At 38.9% G+C, this 20,658-nt stretch overlaps 1 protein-coding gene across 1 annotated transcript in view; it reads left to right on the forward strand.

Annotated features, from left to right (window-relative positions):
• KAT6A (lysine acetyltransferase 6A) overlaps nucleotides 1-20,658 on the forward strand; it is a 109,081-nt gene that overhangs the window by 45,107 nt on the left and 43,316 nt on the right. The window contains exons 3-6 of the mRNA XM_082608492.1: nucleotides 11,322-11,430; nucleotides 15,376-15,491; nucleotides 16,552-16,633; nucleotides 19,360-19,495. Of these exons, the coding sequence (XP_082464618.1) occupies nucleotides 11,322-11,430; nucleotides 15,376-15,491; nucleotides 16,552-16,633; nucleotides 19,360-19,495 (443 nt within the window). The remainder of the gene's footprint in view (nucleotides 1-11,321; nucleotides 11,431-15,375; nucleotides 15,492-16,551; nucleotides 16,634-19,359; nucleotides 19,496-20,658) is intronic.

Genomic DNA, 20,658 nt, shown 5'->3' on the forward strand with positions numbered 1-20,658 from the left:
ACAGGCTCCGGACGCGCAGGCTCAGCGGCCATGGCTCATGGGCCCAGCCGCTCCGCGGCATGTGGGATCTTCCCGGACCGGGGCACGAACCCGCGTCCCCTGCATCGGCAGGCGGACTCTCAACCACCGCGCCACCAGGGAAGCCCGATTTTGTTGTATTTTAATTTCAGCGAGTGCTTAGTACATACTATGTACAGGCACTTAACGAGATGAATTAAGAGGTCTAGGGTGATTTCTGCTTACCTAGGGTTGTCTTTCTGGAAAAGATGAAGGCAGATTGGATTCTAAGCTGTTGGAAAGGATTTGGAAGGAGCATGAGTTCACCCAAGGCCATTGGTAGTGAAGGAATGAAGAACTGGGTGAAACCGAGGGGAGGACTTGCCTGACTGGAAGAGGGACAGTGTATGTTAGAATGTCCAGCTTTTTCAACAGAGTATAAACGCCTTCCAAGAACGTATTCATTTCCTAAAGTGAACTGTTATGGGCCAGTTTGCTTCTCTTCTAATATTGGAAAAAACGAATTGCGCAAACATCCTCTCAAAAGGCTTGCTTTTGAATTTTTATGTGTGGGTGTGTAAGTGGTTAATGTGAAAAGTGAAACCAGTTTAGTTGGTTTCTAATTATTTTGTGTGGATTTTGTTTTGTATTTACTGACATTTATAAGTGCTTTAAAAATGTGAGTCCTGATTCTTTTTTTGTCTTCTCAAATATTTATGTTACATTACAGTGCTTACCAAACAGTAATATTTACCAGACTTCTTATGCTTTGGATAGTATTTTGAAAAGGTAGCAATATTTGCTTTCCGTGTGCTCTCAGTCACTGAGCAACATTCTGGTTTCCTTCACTATGCCATACCTAAGAATAGTTCAGTTTTCATCTTTTCTAAGCTAAGACTTACCTCCTCTTTATCCTTTGGGTTCTTATTATATATAATAGAGCCATTCTTTTAGCTTTATTATACATAACAGTACTTCAGCAGTAGATATTATCAACTAATAAATGATATCTCTGCTGAAAATTATTTAAATTTCAAGTTGTGTGAAATAAATATCCATTGAAGAAAGTTAATTTGCAGTTAAATTTACTTTAGTTGATTATAATTGCAGTAGAAGAAACAGGATAAACAAATAGATCTGAACCACTAGAAGAATTCAAAGAGGTAGGTGAGGCTGGTGGTTTCAGGAAAAGTTAAATGTAGGAAGAGAAGTTCATTGGGTAGATTTGAGAGGAGCTTATGGTGGTTCAGAAACTGGCTGGATCACACAGTGGTCAGAAAGAGGTTTCAGCTTGAGACTGGTGATTGATTGATAGACTTTTATTCTTAGACTTGTTTTACAAGAAAATTGTTAAGGCATAAGGGTGAACTATTTTTATGTAATTGGATTAAAAGGTAACCAACTTCGGTGTAGGTACAGTGAGAATAAAATGCCTAATGGTTAAATTTAATAACCATAATCTGTAATTAAAAACGTTTTCATTTTGGGGAGAGCTAAAACTATATTTCTAAGTCTTAACTACTGCACTCAAAGTTAACATAATAAGGGGTTCCACAGGAACAGTTAAAAGATACAGGTTTTCAAGATAAGGACAAATTATAGTAGTTGCTTCTCACCTTTATCGGTTTTGATCTTATTACTTCAATCATCTGACTTGTGAGAATATGAAAAATCATAGCACTTAATTTTTTTGTTCTTTTTTTATTGTAAAATTTACATAAAATTTATTTTAAACAGTACAATTGAGTATATTAAGTGTTTTATTTTAAAAAATATTTATTTATTTGTTTATTTATTTATGGCTGCGTTGGGTCTTTGTTGCTGCGCTCGGGCTTTCTTTAGTTGCAGCAAGCGGGGGCTGCTCTTTGTTGCGTTGCGTGGGCTTCTCATTGCGGTGGCTTCTCTTGTGGAGCATGGGCTCTAGGCGTGTGGGCTTCAGTAGTTGTGGCATGCGGGCTCAGTAGTTGTGGCTCACGGGCTCTAGAGTGCAGGCTCAGTAGTTGTGGCGCACGGGCTTAGTTGCTCTGTGGCATGCGGGATCTTCCCGGACCGGGGATTGAACCTGTGTCCCCTGAATTGGCAGGCAGATTCTTAACCACTGCGCCACCAGTAAATTCCCTTCACAGTGTTTTAAAGCCATCACTACTATCCATTTCCAGAACTTTTTCATCATCTTAAGTACGTGCTCATTAAACAGTGACTCCCCATTCTCCCCTTCTTCCCGGCTTCTGGTAACCTCTATTCTACTTTCTGTCTGTATGAATTTAACCACTCTAGGTACCCCATATAAGTAGAATCATACAATATTTTTCCTTTTTGTGGTTTTCCACTTGATTTTTTAAAAAATAAGTTGCAACAATTATAGTTGAACATAAAGTTTTTTTAAAAGTTTTTTATATAATGTTTTTATAGTGCTTTATAGGTATTTCGTATTTAAGTCTAAGAACGATATGACCATTATTATTGCTTAGTGCATGTTTGAGTATTATAGGGTGTCTTATATGAATTACGTACTTCTTTCATACTCTTAACATTGGCTCTGCTAACTTGTCTCAGTCATTTCTAGTGGTCATAAAACGAGAATTTGTAGCTTTTAAGAAGCCACAAATCTTTATTGCCTGATAGCCTGTGACAGGATCTCTTAGAGGTTTCTGAAATCATAAGTCTAAGTGCAGGGTTTTTTTTCTTGAAAATTCTGGTGGTCACAATTCCAGAATTTATCATTCAGGTCAGTCTTGAAAGAAATAATTGCAACAAAACAGATTCTTGATTATCTTTTATGTCAGTGTTCAAGAACAGAGACAACATAAAGGTGGATTTGAGGTCCTCAGAAGATATTAGAAAATGAAGAAAATGAAGGTATATAGTGGATTAAAAAATTAACATCAAGTCTGGGAAGAATTAAAATTGGACTTTAATAAAGATGGGAATATCTCAGATGATGTATCTCAGTATTTAGAAAATGTCATTATATTTAAGATTGTCTAAATGATTGTGTCCAAAATTTATTTTCTTTCATGGCGTAACCTCGTGTAATAGAGATCATTGGGCAAAATTTTTGCTGTTCTTAATCAAAGTTATTTCCAAAAACTCAAGTCAGAATGCTACTCAATCATCTGTCTACTAATGGGAGCATCTACTGTGTATTTGGCTCCGTGCTGCCATCCAGTGATTATTGTGGAGATCTCATCGTGGTGCTTAAGGCAGCCTAGGGCAACCCATGACACGGGGTACAATTTAAGTGCCTCCTGCCACAAATCTCCCCCTACTTTTGAGAAATTGAATGGCAGTAGGTTGCTGTGACAGAAATCTTACTTAGTTATTGAGGCCGTGAAATCACTTGATGAGATTCCTTTGAAACAGTAGAGCATTTTTATATTATTAAGATTATTATTGAGCTGTGCATAGCTTTATCAGGCTCATAACCAACTCTTAGTTCTTTCTAAGATACTGTTTTTCTTATTATTACAGTTTTTCAAGGTACTTTGATTAATGTATTGAACAGCACTTCTCAAATGCATATTACATGCTGGGCACTGTTCTTAGTACTAGGAATACAGTCCTCAACAAACAGAAATCAGAGCCTTCATGGAGTTTATATTTAGTGGGGGACAAATGATAAGATACACATACACACACAATATTTTAATTAGTGAAAAGGGTTAAGGAGAAAAAATAAAGCAAGGCAGGGGATTATGAATTATTGTAGCTGGTGAGTTGCTTTGAAGTGTTGGAGTGGCCACAGAAAGCCTTACTGAGAAGGTGACTTTTGCGTAGAGATCCGAAGGATCTAGGGAAGAGCATTCCAGATAGAAGGAAAGCAAATGCAAAGGCCTGGAACAGTTGACTTGTAAAGAAAGAGCAAGCAAGGAGGCTGGAGTAGAAAGTGAGAGGGAGAGAGCAATAGGAGATTAGGTCAGAGAGGCCACTGTGGGCTTGTGTGCCCGGGTACAGGGCACATGGGGCCTTTAAGCTGGAAGTGCTTGGGCTGGATGGAGAGTTTGGCGCACCAAGCGACTGCTCTGATTTACCTTCTAACAGGCTCACTCTGGCTTCTGTGTTTAACGGTGTGTAAAGTCATTTGCTACAATTTTTTTTCTTGTTTTATTAGTTGTAGGAGTAGGTTTACTTTATATAGATATGAGAACAATCAGATATAAGGACTACGTTTGGACAGTTCTGGGAACAGTGATTATATTGCGTATCGTGTATCTCTGTGCATATTTTAAAAGACTTTACTTGTGGATTATCAGTTGTTCTTATTCTATCTTTGTGATACAGGATAATTGAAATCAGCTGGTAGAGTTTTACTTGGAAAATGTTATGAATATCACTACCCCAGTACATTTCAGGTTCAAATCTTACAGTTAACACAATGTAGTGTTAGCTTTTCTCACTGATTTTCATGCTCAGTGATATTTTGGGAATGAGAATGATCTGGAGTTGTAATTTTTTACGCACTTCACGATATGGTTAGGCATATGCTAAAACACAGTTAACTGATAAGCAGTTCTATTTGATCAACACAGAAAACCTCAGATTTATTTTGTAACCTAGATGATTTATTTAAACCACTTTTTTGCTTCTAGTTCATCAGCTAAAATGACTCATCCTCAGAGTACTGTTACTCTTTCCCAAATTGCACTTAAAAAATGCCCTGAAAATAATTTTTTTAAAAACCCCTGAAATTATCAATTAGTTAAAATATCACGATCACTGTTGGTAATAGTATTTCTTTATGGATTCAGTTTTGTTTTGGTAGCTGAAATATTTATTATTTTTATGCTTGGTCCTATGATGTCAAAGAATAAAATCTTCAGTGTACAGTGTTTAGTTCAAGGAAATTATGGCTGTACTGCCATGTGTTACTGAAAAGTATCTGTCTGTATAAAATTTGAGTCTGTTTGGACCAATGTCTTTAATTGACTTAACAAATTGCTTTCCAGCCTGTCTTATTTTCACACTGTAAATACCAATACTGTTTACACTTTTTATTGCTGATAATAATCAAATTGTTTTGTGTAGGGAGTAGGCAAGGTCTAAGACTGTGGTCGTTTGATAAGTACCAGAATAACTGAGTAACACTGCCTGCACAGCTCCAGGTTAACCATGCAGCCAGTATGTCTAAATCACTGCTCACCCCTTTCCCCCAACTTTACTGAAAGACTTGAATGAACTCAGTTATTTTGTTTGAGGTAGACAAAATCTAGTAATATGGAGCAGTGATCATATATTAAAAATATTAACGGCAGAAATATTACAGGGAACATACAGGAACATATGGGGATAGTTTTGGTAAAGATTTCTTAGGTATGATTTTAAGTAACATTTCTGCAATTAAGAACTGTTTATTGTCTGGTTCTAGATGACAAAGATATATGCTTGAAGACACAGATTACTGCATAGTTTTACTTTTTTAAGACTATATTTCCTATACTGAAGAATAACAATTTGTTTTTCAGACTTCCTCTTTTCTTCATCCTTGCAAGTTTGCTTCCTTAAGTATGATCTAATCTGTCCCTCAGAAGTAGCAGCAGATTAACTTCATATCTGTTAATTATGTTAACTAAATTTGAATTATGATACAGTTCCTGCTCTGCCCTGTAGCTTCTTATTGTAACATAGGTTTCTCCAGCTCCAAGATTGCAGGTTGATATACAGGATTCTTTATCTGAACCCAGCTTTGTTTCTTTTTTAGCCAGTCTGCTGAAGTGATACACTGCACTTTATGTGAAAGTGGAACCACCAGTCTACCAGTAGCAGATCCTTACATTGGACTGTGTCCATATCTTCCTAGTGGAGCTACTTTTCCATACTCTTATCCCTATTTTAAAAAGAGGGTGGGTAGGGAGAGACCCAAGAAGACAAGTTGATACACAGTCCTCGATCTTTACCACTTCTCAGATGATTGTTGTTCTCTTATTGAACAAGTTCTGACATGAAGGTCTTCCCACCATGAGCTCTGATTGTGTGTGTGTGTGTGCGGGCAGGTGGTGGGGAGAGCTGTCATTTACCAATATTCTTTTCTCTAAAACTTAAAAAAGTTTTTGCAAAACTTTCCTGTCTTGGGCACAGCCATCATTTTTGCTGAGTTGAACACATGTATATGATTCTTCTAAGATCATGCTTTCCCAGCTTTTTGACTTCTTTTATTGTCTTCAATTTTACTTTCTTCTGCTTTCAACTGGAATGTAAAACTCTTTGAAAGTGGGAGCTTTGTCTTTCTCACCATTGTACCCTCAATTGTCTAGAATAGTGTTTACTAAATGTTAAAGAATTCATGCACATTTGCCATTTGGGGTTTTCTTTATTAGCAAGAACTTCATACGTAGGAAATCAGAAACTCTAACACTCTTCTGCTAACCACAATCTTTAGTCTTTCTACTTTTCTGTTTCTTTTACTTTCTACTGGACCTTTATTTCCATTTGATCAGGATTCCTATGGGTCCTTAACTCAGACTTTCAGTTTGTCAGGCCTTGTTCTGCTTATGATGTCCAGCCTTAACTTTGTGGCCCACTATTGTAGAAATATTTATATTTGCATTCTGGGGAATTCCCACCCTTTAGCTTATCTTGTCAATCTACAGTTCTCTGATTTTGTGAGTCCAAGGCTTCAGAGGTGTTAAGGAAAGTTGTACAACTGTCTTGATCGGAAATAACTACAAATTGATTCTCTCCTACCTTAGCTTTGTGGTTAGGGCTGATTGACAGTTTTATTTTCCATCACGAAGTGATTCCCTGTCACTTTCCACACAGATTTTCAGACTTTTCTGCTCTCTGTAAATGCCCAAACCCATACCTATCTACTTCTCTTTAAGCAAAAACATAGCCTCTATTTTAGTGAAAATATAGAGGCCACTTTGCAGGGATTCCATCAGCTTTTCTCTTTTGTATTTCAAATTTATTCTATGTTAATACATACTTTGCTGATTCTGTCTTGCCTGAGGAATGTGTGTCCATTTCCATTTTGATAGGAGGTTTTTCTGTTGTTGTTATCTCTGTTCTTAAACCCAGCCAGTCTCACCTCTCAGTTTTCTCTGTCAGTTATCACTTTCTCATGGTCTGTCTAGCCAATCCCTGTCCCACTTGTAGCAGGTGATTTTATTTCCTATTTTCCAGAAATAATGAGGCTATTGAAGGTGAGCATCCTGGACTTTTCCCTGTTCCCACCATCCCACCTACAAGCAGTATGCATCTACACCATTCTGTCTGCGAAGGCCAGTCCCTTTACCTATGCTTACAAATCCATCCTCTTTTCTAAGCCAGTGTTTTCCAGTAGAACTTTGTGTAATGATGAAATAGTTCTATATCTTTGCTGTCCAGAACTGTAGTCAGTAGCCACATGTGACTCTTGGGCAATTTAAATGTGGCTAGTATGACTGAGGGATTAAATTAGTTTAATTTTACATTTAAATAGCCACATGTTGTAGTGCCTGCCATGTTGAACAGGGTAGCTCTAATCCTTACTACATAATATGTTCCTGTTATTTCTTGTTTCTTGAATCCCTTGGACCATGTGTGTCTTCTCTTCCACATTTAAATAGGTTTAGTCTTTCTCATTTGAAATAACTAGAACACACCAAAACCCTTTGTCATTTCCTTTTAGCTGTCTCCTGTCTACTCTCTGTCCCTGCATGGCAGCTTGTTGGTTCCGATGACTTCAGTTCTTATCCTGTCATTGAGAAGGGCTCTCTCTTAGTGAGGTCTCCAGCTATTTCTCAGTTGTAGAATGCAGTAGTTACTTTTATCTTCCCAACACTGATTTTTGATTGCTCTCTGCTTCTTGAAATTCTTGTGTCATCACTTCTCTTGGTTCTGTTTTGTCTTGGTCCTTTCTGGCCTGCTTTTCCTCTGATGCTTCTAAATGTTGCTGCTCTTCTATCCCGACTTTGTCTCACTTACTGTCTACCCCTCCAACCCACTCCACTTACCTCCACCCTCTCACTGGGCATTGTCAGTTATCACCTGCACGCTCATGTCTTTTGAATCTATCTCTAGCCTCTTTTCTAAGTTCCAAACTTCACTGTCTAAATCACCATTGGTATTTCTTTCAGAATATTCCAGAGGTACCACAGTCCTCCTTAATAGATGTTCATAATTAAATTTAACTTTCTAATTAAAATATATATTCAGAAAAGTACACAGATTGTAAGTGTATGCCTTAATTCCTAATTAAGATCCATGAAACCATCATCCAGGTCAAGAAAAGTAACATTATTTATACCTCAGAAGTCCCTCTCCAATTCATTACCTCTTTCTTTGTCCCTAAAGGTAACCACAGTCACTATCCTGACTTATAATAATATAGAACTATTTTTGAACTTTATATAAATAAAATGATATATTATGTCTTCTTCTGAGTCTGTTCTTTCGTTCGCTGTTGTTTGTGATATGTTGTTGACTGTAATTTATTTTCATTACTGTCTAATGTTCTACTGTATGGATATAGCATAACTTATTTGCGTAACCATTCATTGATAGTCATTTGGGTAGTTTTTATTTGAGTAGATTTTGGTGTTATGAGTAATGGTGCCCTGCTCGCTTTTGTGTATGCTTTATTATATATGGTGTGTATGTACTTCGTTCGGGTATATAGCCAGGGGTGGAAGTGCAGGATCATATGGTGTGCTGTGTTTATTTTTAGTAGTTTTCAGAGTGGTTTTGTCAGTTTATATTCCTATCAGCAGTGTAAGAGAGTTTCTTTTGTTCCACTTTCTTACCAATACTTACTATTGCCAGTCTTCATAATTTTAGCCATCCTTGAAGATCTGCTTCCTTGATGGCTAGTGAGATTGAGCATCTTTTCTTATGTTTATTGGCCACTTGTATTTTACATATGTATTTGCTGTTGTAAAGTACCTGTTGAAGTCTTCTGTCTGTCTTTTCCTTATTGACATGTAAGAGTTCTTTGTATATACAGTACTGGATATAAACATTTGTTGGTTAAATGTGAGTTAATATCTTCCATTCTGTGGCTTGCCTGTTCACTTCTTCAATGGTGTCTTTCTAGTCTTGCGTCCTTCTTACTGTGTTCCCTACCCCAAATCAATTAGCCAGCAGTTCCTGCCAGTTATACCTTTAAGTACCTCTTTTGTCTCTTCTCCAGTCCTTTCATCAGTGCCCTGATGCAGGCCCTTGTTACTCAGGGCCTGGATCATAGATCATATCCCTTCCCATCCACTTCCAACCACGTACAGAGTGACTTTTCTAAACTTCAAATCTTCCTCTGTTAAAATCTTCTTGTGGCACTTAGAGGCTACAGCATAAAGCTTAAGCCTCATGACCTTGCTTCTGCCTTCTTCAGAGGTTACTTCAAGTTTCTGCTCCTGGATGAAGTCTTTCCCGACTTTAGTCCCTGGTTCCTTTTCATATTCCTTTTTAAAGAAAGGATGTGGTTGTCTTTACCACAGGCACAGTCGTTAAGACAGCTTCCTGCTGTTCATCTCATTTCATCTCTTGGCTGAGCAGTACTGTTAGTTTTGCTTATGTTGGACATTTTTACGTTGATGTACCATCCAACTCTCTGACTAGTCTGTTTCCTTTTCAGGCTTTTTCCTCTGCCAGTCCCTTAAATTTTGATGTTCTGACCTTGGCTTTCTTCTTTCCACCTGTTCTCCATGGGAGAACTCATCAACTCTGATGGCCTTACTGCCATTTTGTATGTGCAGTCAGCCCTCAAGGTATCTGCAGGGTCCGGGTTCCAGATTCAACTGATTAGGATCCACAGTTGGTTGAATTCAAGGATGTGGAACCTGCAGATATGGAGGGCTGACTGTCTATGACTTCCAGATTTTTATTTCCAGACCACCTTTTCTCTTGAACTCCAGATCCATGGGCATTGCCCCTTTGATGTTTCTTAGGCATTTTAACCTCATTATGTCCCAAACTAAGCTCATACCTCCCAACTCCCAACTCCCATATCCAATTCTGTATGAGTCTATATTTTCTTTGAACATCCCCTTCAGGTATGCCTGCCTGTCAAATACCTCTGTGAAGCCTTTCCCTGATACCACTTTCCCCTACTTGATCACTTCTTCCTTTGTTTCCCTATCATGGTACCTGCAAACATCTGTTCTCCCCTGTAGCCTAAAAGCATCTTGAGGGGTTTGTATCACTGTCCTGCACAGTGCTTAGCGTAAGTAGTTGAGAGGTGAATGAGAGAGAGAACCTGCAGCTAAACACACCTGAAAGCAGATTCATCATCCCTTTGCTTTCCTCCTGGTTTTCTTCTTTAAAATGACTCACCTTTCACAGTTGATGACATCACCATCTTTTCAGTTATAAGTTAGTCATGTTTAATTCCTTTTCTATCACTTCCACAACTAGCTGGTTTCTGAGTCCATAGCTGTGTTTTCCTATTCCTTTCCCTTAGCTTTGGTTCCGGTTCTTATCCTGTTTTCAACAGACCATTGCAATCACTGTTTAAATGTTCTACCTATCTTTAGGTTTTCCCCAGTTTGTCTTTGTTATTGCTACTGGAATTATTTTTGTCAAATACAGTTGATCATCTCTTGGTTCAGTAACCTGTTCGTCTTTTCTTCAGGATAAAGTCCAACTTCTTTATAAGACATTCAGTGGCAGTCTTAAAGAACCGGTCTAGTCTTCCTCCCTCCGCTCATCACGGAAGCCATATCCTTTAAGCACTAGCCTTGGCAGACTGCAAACCGAAGTTCACCTTGTTTATACTACCTGTATTGCCTTTCTCTCCATCCAGCGTTGTGGAGGAACCTAGAGACCTAGGTTTAAACCTGCTTTTAACAATTACTATCTGTTGTCCTTGGACAAGCTTCTTAAGATACCATAACACACATGTATTAAGTACTGGCACTTAATATGTGTCATCTTCCTCGTTCAGCCCTTCTCCTCCAAGCCACAGTCGGAATTTATCTTTCCCATTTGTACAGAGCTCTTACTGTTACCTTTCATTATGCTTATTAAACATCTTAATTTTCTCCTACATCACATGCCTTTTAAGGGCTGATACTGTGATTTCTTGTGCTTATTTAATTCAGTTGGATTTTTCAATCTTAGGTAATGGATTTGCTTTGCCTAATCCACACTGTATCATTTAGTTTCTAAGTGACCAACATGATTGGGATATGATTTTTTGGACCAAACTTGTCACTATGGGGACCGTTTGTAAAGGCCCAGCCAAAGCAGCTTGGTAAAAACTCACCTACTTTGTTGGAAATTTAGGAGGGGGATACATTTGTCCTAAAGTTATACGTAACTCTCGAAGGAATTTACAACTGTAATTGTAATGTCTTTATATTTATACTAAAAAAAAGCCCCAGTACCTGAGTGAATTGTGTTTTTCTTTACAGCCAGTTGCTGAACCAATCCCCATCTGTAGTTTCTGTCTTGGTACAAAAGACCAAAACCGAGAAAAGAAGCCAGAGGAACTAATCTCCTGTGCAGACTGCGGCAACAGTGGTATGTAGCCCTTGTGTCCTTGTGACAGGTGCCCTCAGGCGAGAGGATGTTTGACTGGAGTTTGTACCCTTGGTCCTTAAGAAAGGAACATTTTAATTTGATTCTGGTTTTAGGTACCTGAGATGAGCTTCTAGATGAGGGAGGGATTTAAATGTATAGTTGAAATGTTTTATTCAGTTAAGTTAAATCAGGCCTCAGCTGTGATTGTTGTTTTTATAAAAAGCTTTCCATAGACTTATTTTTTTCTGTTGGTCTTTATCTTTCACTATCAAACATCTGTTCAAATCACAGCAATCAGTTAGAAGTTATTGCTGGTTTCTTTAATAATCACTACTTATCTTTCTTGATTTATGCCTCAGGCTTCATGAATAGAACCAGGATGATAACAGATTTGTTTTTCTTGATAGAAACTTACATATGTCACATTGGGAAATAGAGCATTGACACTGCAATTTAGTGAGCTGTGTGAAACTCTGGGCTCTAAAAAAGGTTTTGCAAAGAGTCTCCTAATTTGTCAATTCCAGAGATAGTCTTGGTCTGCATTTTAAGAACTTATGAGGCTTTGCAGTATCTTTAATCATTGGCTTAATAGTCAGTGTTTTATACCAGTGACAAATAGGATTTAGTCCAGAAAGCAGAAAACACACTACATACTTCAAGGGGAGAGGAATTTAATACCAGAATCAGGTTTTTGTGAGATCGTTGGAAGGGCTGAAGAGGCAAGCTCTGGACTGGGCCTCAAGGGCTGATTCCTGGGGCGTTGCAGAACTGGCCCACCAGGGAGCCACTGCATCTGCCTCCGTCTGGAAGAGGTGGAAGTGGGAAGTACTGCAGAACCGTTGAGTTCTGTAGCTGGTGCTGAAATGCTGAATTCGGCCATCGTCACAACTGCTTCTGGATAGCCATGAAGGTGGAGAGTAGACACTGGCGTTTTCATAACTTTTCATTAGAAAACAGTATCAGGAAGAAGATGGTCTTTGCTTCATTACTACCTTTCAGAAATCACTCAAACACATCCCATTGGTAGAATTTAATTCATATCTAGAGCCTAACTGCAAGAGAGTCTGGGAAGTATAGTCTTCAGCTTTTCGGTTTTTATGTATAGAAGGCATTAGAAGGAGGAGGGAAGAGATCTTGAGTAGTGGTGACCATATCCAGCATAATACCACAAACCAAAATGAATTCTGGGTGGGTTTCACCCTTACATACAAACCATAAAATCATACAAGTTAGACAAAAATATAGTGACATGTCATACAATACAGTGATTTCCAAACTATTTTAGTAATGGAACCCTTAAGAAATCTTATGAGAACTCAAATATATAAAACAGATAAAAATGAATCTGCTTTAGGTGAGGTAGGAATGAAATGGGAGCAGGGAGAGGGTTGTGTTGTAGCCCTGCCTTCCAAGAAGCATTATATTTGAGGTGGTCTCGGAGTTTCTGTAAGATAGGGAAGAGCGTACTTTGAAAATCTTACTGTAGAGGGGACTTTTAAAGAACTAGTAAGATAAATAACTATTAGTTACCATTGCTATAGGAATAAATTACTACAAAACTTAGCAGCTAAAAACAACAACAAACATTGTTTATTTCATGTTGTTTCTTTGGGTCAGGAATTAGGGAGTGGCTTATCGAGGTGGTTTTGATTTGGGATCTTTCATGAGGTTGCAATTAAGATCGCAGGTCCTGGGCCTGTGTCATCTGAAGGCCTTCATGGTGACTCATTTACCTGGCTGGCAAGTTAATGCTGCCTGTTGACAGGAAGCCTCAGCTTTTTGCCCTGTGGACCTTCCCATAGGGCTAAATGAGTGTCCACAGGTGGCGGCTGATTCCCCCAAGAAGGTATCTGAGAGAAAGAGCAAGGTGGAATTGGCAGCATCTCTTATACTTACCTTAGAAGTCATGCTGTCATTTCAGCAGTATCCTGTTTGGTGTGGGAGAGAACTACACAAGGCTGTGAACTGGTGTTACTGCCAGGAGGGCTGCTTGGAGCTTGGCTCTCAGAATAACCAAGGAAGAAAGTATGGACATGGTCAAGTATACGAAATTTGGCATTTTTCAAATTGAGAACTAAAATACCCCAAATTTTAAAAAGCAAGAATTGTTTGAGAAAAATAATTGCATTAAATATGGCAAGGGGCCAAAAGCTCTGAAGTATAGAGCGTGTGCTTACATTTCTAAACGTGAAGTCTGGGGGCAGAGCCTATGAATAGGCAGTTCACACGAGAGGAAGTTAAGAGTTGAGCGTGTGAAAAACGTTCTACCCAAATAATAATAGGAGCACACACCAAAGCAGCAGCGAAGTGTTATTTTATAGCTTTTATAGAGCTCGAAAGATAAGAGAGCCCAAACTGGAGCTGATAAAATTGCGGTGAAATATTTGTGGTTTGCTGGTGGCACTGGGTATTATATCATAGGATTTGAAGCATATTTTGGCAGAGCAAGTCTACCTCTCAAGCTATAACAATGTTTATTTCATCTCACTCACCAACTCCTCTTTCAGGAATTTATTCTCAGGAATTAACTTAAAAGAAGGAAATAATCTATCATCATGAAATAATTCACTTTAGTGATCTAATACTGTTATGGGTAAAATTGTCTGAATATTTGCAACAGGGAAATGGTCAGGTAGGTTATAGTGTCAAGTCAGTGGAATATAATCAGTTTAAGGAACGTAAATATAAAGTTTGCTTGAATAAAATAATGAAGAAAAGCAAAACAAAGCCATATATATTCTATAATTAAAACCATGCAAGGGCTTTAGTTAGTTTACAAAGGAAGAGTAGGACACGAAAGAGGCTGTTCTAGGACGAGATTATGGGTGAGATTTTTTACATCTCTTCCATTTTCCTTGGATGTTAGTGATGTTTTGATGATAAATTTCTTATCATCTCTGAAAAGAGAAAATTATTTAGGGATAGAAGAGAGAGGGGAGAAGATAATTTAACCAACGCTTTCTCACTGAAAAAAATAAACATAACCAGTTTTTAGAGGAAAGGGATAAATCTTTTCAGAGTTAAGAGCAAATTGGCTACCCTACGTTTTTGAGAATCAAACTGATACTAACTTTTGGGAGAAGAAACATTTTTTTCTGTTACTATTAATTTTAATCACAGTAGAAGTATTGCTTAGGTTTTAGTTTTAGCTTGAGTGCCTTAAATCATGAGCACATAACTCACATTTATTTATTTATTTATTTATTTATGCATGCATGCATGCATGCATGCAAACATGCATGCAAACAGTACGTGGGCCTCTCACTGTTGTGGCCTCTCCCGTTGCGGCGCACAGGCTCCGGATGCGCAAGCTCAGCGGCCATGGCTCAGGGGCCCAGCCTCTCTGCGGCATGTGGGATCTTCCCGGACCGGGGCACGAACCCGCGTCCCCTGCATCGGCAAGCTGACTCTCAGCCACTGCGCCACCAGGGAAGCCCCATAACTCACTTCTAAATGATGGCATTTTTAAAATATATTTTTTAGTTATAAAAGTAACTCATGTTATTGTTTTAAAAATGAGAGCACAGAAGGGTATAAAGTAAAATGTAAAATCCTTTTCCTGCCAAATATTCATAGCTCTATATCCTAGGATGTTACAGTTGTAAACAGTTTTTGTGTTACTCTTCCAGAAATGTCCCAGGCATGTTTTGTATTCGTATGCATGGGAGCACGTGTACACACATAATGCTTTAATTAATGCAGGCTTAATAAAAGTTTGGAGTTTGTCAAGTTTTTTATAATCAAGTTGGGGAGGGTGATGTATTTAGCACGCATAAAACTGAATTGAGTGCGCAGTCCTGATGAGGCGTGTGTGGCAAGCTTCCAGGGGCTTCTTGTTTTCCTTGATGTTTTGATTTAAGAAAATTGCCTTTTTCTACCTCATTCCTTTAATACAGTTACAGAATGATTCTTCATTGTTGCGTTTGCGAACTTTCCCCTTATTAGGTCATCCATCCTGTTTAAAGTTTTCCCCCGAGCTAACGGTTAGAGTGAAGGCCTTACGGTGGCAGTGCATCGAGTGTAAAACGTGCAGCTCCTGTCGAGATCAAGGCAAAAATGCAGTGAGTATCTTCATCTTCCAATGTGAATATTTCATTTAGAAGTAGAATGTACAACTGGCATTTTCCTCTAAGTGTGGTTGGTTATTTTCAGTCACTTGGTCCAGCAGAATTTAGAACAGTAGCTCCTTCAAGTTACACATCATTAGTTTAGAATACTTGCTCAATGACACTTGGATGATTTCTAGGTAGTTTCTAAAGCACCTTAATTGTATGTTTGCAGAGAGACTAGCTACTTAAAAGAAATACTCGTGGGCTTCCCTGGTGGCCCAGTGGTTGAGAGTCCGCCTGCCTATGCAGGGGACACGGGTTCGTGCCCTGGTCTGGGAAGATCCCACATGCCGTGCAGCGGCTGGGCCAGTGAGTCATGGCCGCTGAGCCTGCGCGTCCGGAGCCTGTGCTCCGCAACGGGAGAGGCCACAACAGTGAGAGGCCCGCGTGCCGCAAAAGAAAAAAAAAAAAACAAAAAACCTCGTGAAATTTGTTTGAGTAATATGGAGGTATTCATTTAGGGATGGTCAGTTATATTAATTACAGTCATCCGTTTCTCTTCTTTTATTAAAACAGACTAAAGTTAGCTTTTATCTGGCTACTGGATAAACTTAAAAGTAATGAAATTTTAGTTCTTTATTAAAGATGGATGAAGCAGGGCCTCCCTGGTGGCGCAGTGGTTGAGAGTCCGCCTGCCGATGCAGGGGATACGGGTTCGTGCCCCGGTCTGGGAGGATCCCATATGCCGCGGAGCGGCTGGTCCCGTGAGCCATGGCCGCTGGGCCTGCGCGTCCGGAGCCTGTGCTCCGCAACGGGAGAGGCCACAACAGTGAGAGGCCCGCATACAGCAAAAAGAAAAAAAAAAAAAAAAAAAAAAGATGGATGAAGCAAAACTTTTTTTGTTAGCAAAGCTAACTCAGGCTGTCCATTTCCTCAACTAATACAAATTAAGGGAACTTGTATTATTATGGTAAGTCATCTTCTTTATGGAAAGGAGCTTCCTAGATTTCATGAAGTCATGATCCTGACATGTTTCACAAGGTTGAACCGAACTGTTCTTTCTCTCCTTTAGGATAACATGCTCTTTTGTGATTCCTGTGACCGAGGTTTTCACATGGAGTGTTGTGATCCGCCACTCACCCGGATGCCAAAAGGTAAGAAATACTTTCTGAAATCAGTCTGGCAATATAAAGGGGCAGGTTAGTGAAAGCACTTTTTAATCTGATTTGTTAAGATGAGAGAATAGTTTGCATCTTTCTATTTGGTGTTGTATAAGTAGGAAGAGAGCGAGCAGTCACCATAAAGGTGGGGATAGCCTTTCTGTTTAGGCATCCTAACATTCTTATGTGGTGTGGATTTATTGTTAGTTTCCTCTGTTTTCATTATTTAAGTGTCCATGGAGGGTGAAGGTGTTCATTTATAATTTTTTGCCAGCTCTATAGCTAGAGGGCAAAATACTTGCCTTGTGTAATAGTTTGAAATATCTATTTCTTGAAAGGAAGAAGTGAAGTTGTATTAGGTCATGTTGATTATATCACAGCTCATCACTTTTGAGGGGCCTAAAGCTATTAGGGCCTCTGATTTATTGAAAACCTTAAAATTTTTATAACATTTTGCAAACAAACAGGTGCCCAAATCAGAAGAATACAGCTTAATAATGTTATTCTATTCTTTTGACTCCTGTGTCTTGAAAGGTATTTAGTTGGGATACAGTTGCCTCTTGGTTGGACTTCCATCTTATCCTATGCTTATAGTTTCTTTAAAAAAAATCATTAGTCTTCCCTGCTTTGTCTTACCATAAATTCCATTTTCAACTTGGATTTTGTGATTTATAGGTTTCTTAAGTAAAATGCTTATGGGATACTTGATGTGTCTGTTTGAAGAAATTTTTCCTGTTGATGGAAAGGGACTCAACCTTAGTTACAGCCAAGTTATTCCACTTTAGGATTTTACTTGAGTCCCTCTGTGCCACTATTGATTGTCACCTTTCGAAGAGCCTACATTTATATGTATTGGAAGAATAAGTATCCCACATTTCCTGCTTCTTCCATTTACTTGAAATGTGGACAAAAGGCCTTCTGAGAATCCTTCAAGATAGTGAAGATTTTCTTAGGACTCCATTCCTGTGTATTTAATGCCTACAAAAGAAGTTTTATGGAAGCTTAAAGCAGGCAACATTTTATTTTGAAGTAACTTCAGATTTACAGAAATGTAGTACAAACAGTACAGAGAGTTCTCATTGTACCCTTTACTCAGCTTCCCCTAATGTTAACATCTTACAGTCACTGAAACCAGGAAACTAACATTGATCTGATGTGATTAATCTACAGGCCTTACTTGAATTTCTGGTCCTGAGAATCCAATCCAGGATGTCACATTACATTTAGTTGTCATATTTCCTTACTCTCTTCCAGTCAGTTCCTCAGATTTTGTCTTTCCTGACCTTGACACTTTTGAAGAACACTGGCCAAGTATTTTGTAGAAAGTCCTTCATCTGGGTTTGTCTCTTGCTTTATTGCGATTGGACTGAGGCTGTGCAGTTTGACAAGAATACTAGAGAAGTGATGTAGTGCCCTCTTCATGTTACCATAACAGGGGTATATTATACTGCTGCGTCTTATTAGTAGTGGTGTGAACTTGGATCACTTGATTATAGTGGAGAAACTTGACAGACACCTTAAAGTTACTCTTTTTCTGCTTTGTATCTCCTTTAGCATCAGTCATTGATTCGTGCATGCACCACTTTTTACTGTGCTGTTTGTCTCCATAGTGATGATTTTTCTATTTCCATCATTTCTTCTACCTTTACTAACTGTAATTCTGCTATAAGAAAGAGTGATCCCCAGCTGTGGGATGATCCGAGCTGATGCCTGTTTGGCAAACTTTGGTTTTTGCTGTCAGAGCTCCCATCCTGGCTTCTGAAGCCAATACGGATGCCCTGGGGTGGGCACCACCTGGCTCCCACGGGCTCCCAGGTTTGACTCTACCCATTTGGAGTGGCTTGGGGACCCCAAAGCCTGTGCTCCTGTTGGCTTGTCCCCATCAGCAGACAAAGCCTCATGCTGCCCTCAGTTTTCCCCCTTTATTTCTTTTGAAGAACCAGTTTTTCACGGTACTTGTCCTGATTGTTTTCATAGTGTTCAAATCTGTATTTTTGTATGTAGGGGGAAATAATTTTCTCAACACTAATCATTAATAAATACTGTATTAAATTGTCATGGAGGAGTTCTTGTTTAATAAATGGACATGTAAAAACAAACAAAAAAAACACACCCCAAAAAAAAAGTAGGAGTGATCCCTTTCTCCCACTTATTTATTTATTCAGCCATTCAAATCATTATGGACTCATGGATATTTATTTTATTCTATGGCTTATAGTCCATTGCTGTGATTATTCCTTTTTTTCTGGATTGACCCAGATCTGGCTGTTGGGAGTTCCTTCACGTTGGCTTCTGGGTCCTTTTCACATGCCTTCATCATCTGTTGAGCACTTCTTTATTTCCTGGCACCACAAGCTGTTCCAGGTTATCTTGTATTTTCCCAGCTCCAGCCCTGGACTCAGCCATTCCTCTATGGGAACCTGGCTTCTTTTCTTGCAGAACAGTAATTAGAAGCCCGTATGTGGGTTCTGGGTATAAAGTGAGGATCAGTGGACTTCAGCCATGTGTGGCCTTCAGGATATTTGTGAGTCTCTTCTAGTTGTTTGTAGAATTTTGTGTGTGTATGTTTTCATGTTTATTTTTCTAGGGGGCTTTTATCAGATTTTCAAATGAGAGTCCTTGACCTGAAAGAGGTTAAGAACTCCTGGCTTAGAGTATCTGAACTCTTTCACTGTATTTATGTCCATTGTGCTTTTATGTGGAATTTTCTTTCTTTATAGGCATGTGGATATGTCAGATATGTCGACCTAGGAAAAAAGGACGAAAACTTCTACAGAAGAAGGCGGCACAGATAAAACGGCGCTATGCTAATCCAATAGGACGTCCAAAAAACAGGTTAAAGAAACAAAACACGGTGTAAGTTGTACTTGTGGCAAGGTGAGGGGAGAAGAGCGTAGGGTCTTCTCTGTAGCACAGGGTTCACTTGTTTGCTCTGTGAAAAGACACGCAGTTGTCACAGCTGCCACTTTTATATAACAATAATGGCTAACTCTTACTGAGCCCTTAATAAAGTACCAAGGCACTCACTGTTCTAAGTGCTTGACGTGTGTTAAATCATTTAATTCTCCCACCAGCCCAGTGAAGTAGGTACTGTTGGTACTCACCTTTTTCAAAGGAGGATACTGCAGTCTAGAACGATTAACTTGCATAGTTTATAGTAAGTGTTCAGCTGAGATTAAAACCCCAATAGGCTGGCCCCAAGGTCTGGCTCTAAACCGTTACCTTAGATTGCTTCTTTTACCTAAAAAACAAGGAAGAAAAAATTACGTTATTGAAGCATTTCACAGACTCTTCTCTTGATGTAATCTCAGTAGTTTATTTCTGTTATATGTACAGATTGCTGGATAGCTTCTCCTGTTGAGGTCATAGCTAAGTCCCATTTCTGTGTCCTGAAGTAAAATAATGTGGATTTTCATCTGTTAGCAGAAATCAGGGATATAATTATCTCTTGTGGACTAGAAAACTGGGCTAGGTTTGGAGGAGGTGGGGCAAGATTAAGTAGCTAATTTTCTCTTTTCTTTGGAGTATCTTTACAGTAATTCACCTTTGATGATACGTAAACTATCTTTAGGCCTGTCAGCCTCTCACAAAATTTACCCACCCTTTGTACACTTAAGACGAAGGTGGTTTAGCTGAAATGAGTGGGCATTAGCAGCTTGAAATACATAGAACCAGTATTGTAGTTCATATTTTAAATCTTAAATCAAGCTTTAACTTTCCTGTAAAAAGATCTTTTGATTCCTGACTTGCAGAGAGTAACCCATCCTTATGTTTAGAGGTAAGAGTGTAACTCTGAGTTGGTGCATAGATGCTTGGACTTCATACCTGGAAAGGTCTTAGTCTTCCTCTGGTACAACTCTCATTGTATAGATGAAGACACTGTTGTTAAAAGAGAATGTGATTTGTCCAAGATGTGCAGCTAGTAAGTGGCAGAATTATGACTCAGATATGCCCTCTGACTCCTGGCCTAGGATTCTTTTCTCTATAAAATGAATAGGCTTCCCAGAAATAGATGTTTC

The sequence above is a fragment of the Mesoplodon mirus genome (genome assembly GCF_964341445.2).
Source record: "Mesoplodon mirus genome assembly, chromosome: 20".
NCBI classification, from domain to species: Eukaryota; Metazoa; Chordata; class Mammalia; order Artiodactyla; family Ziphiidae; genus Mesoplodon; species Mesoplodon mirus.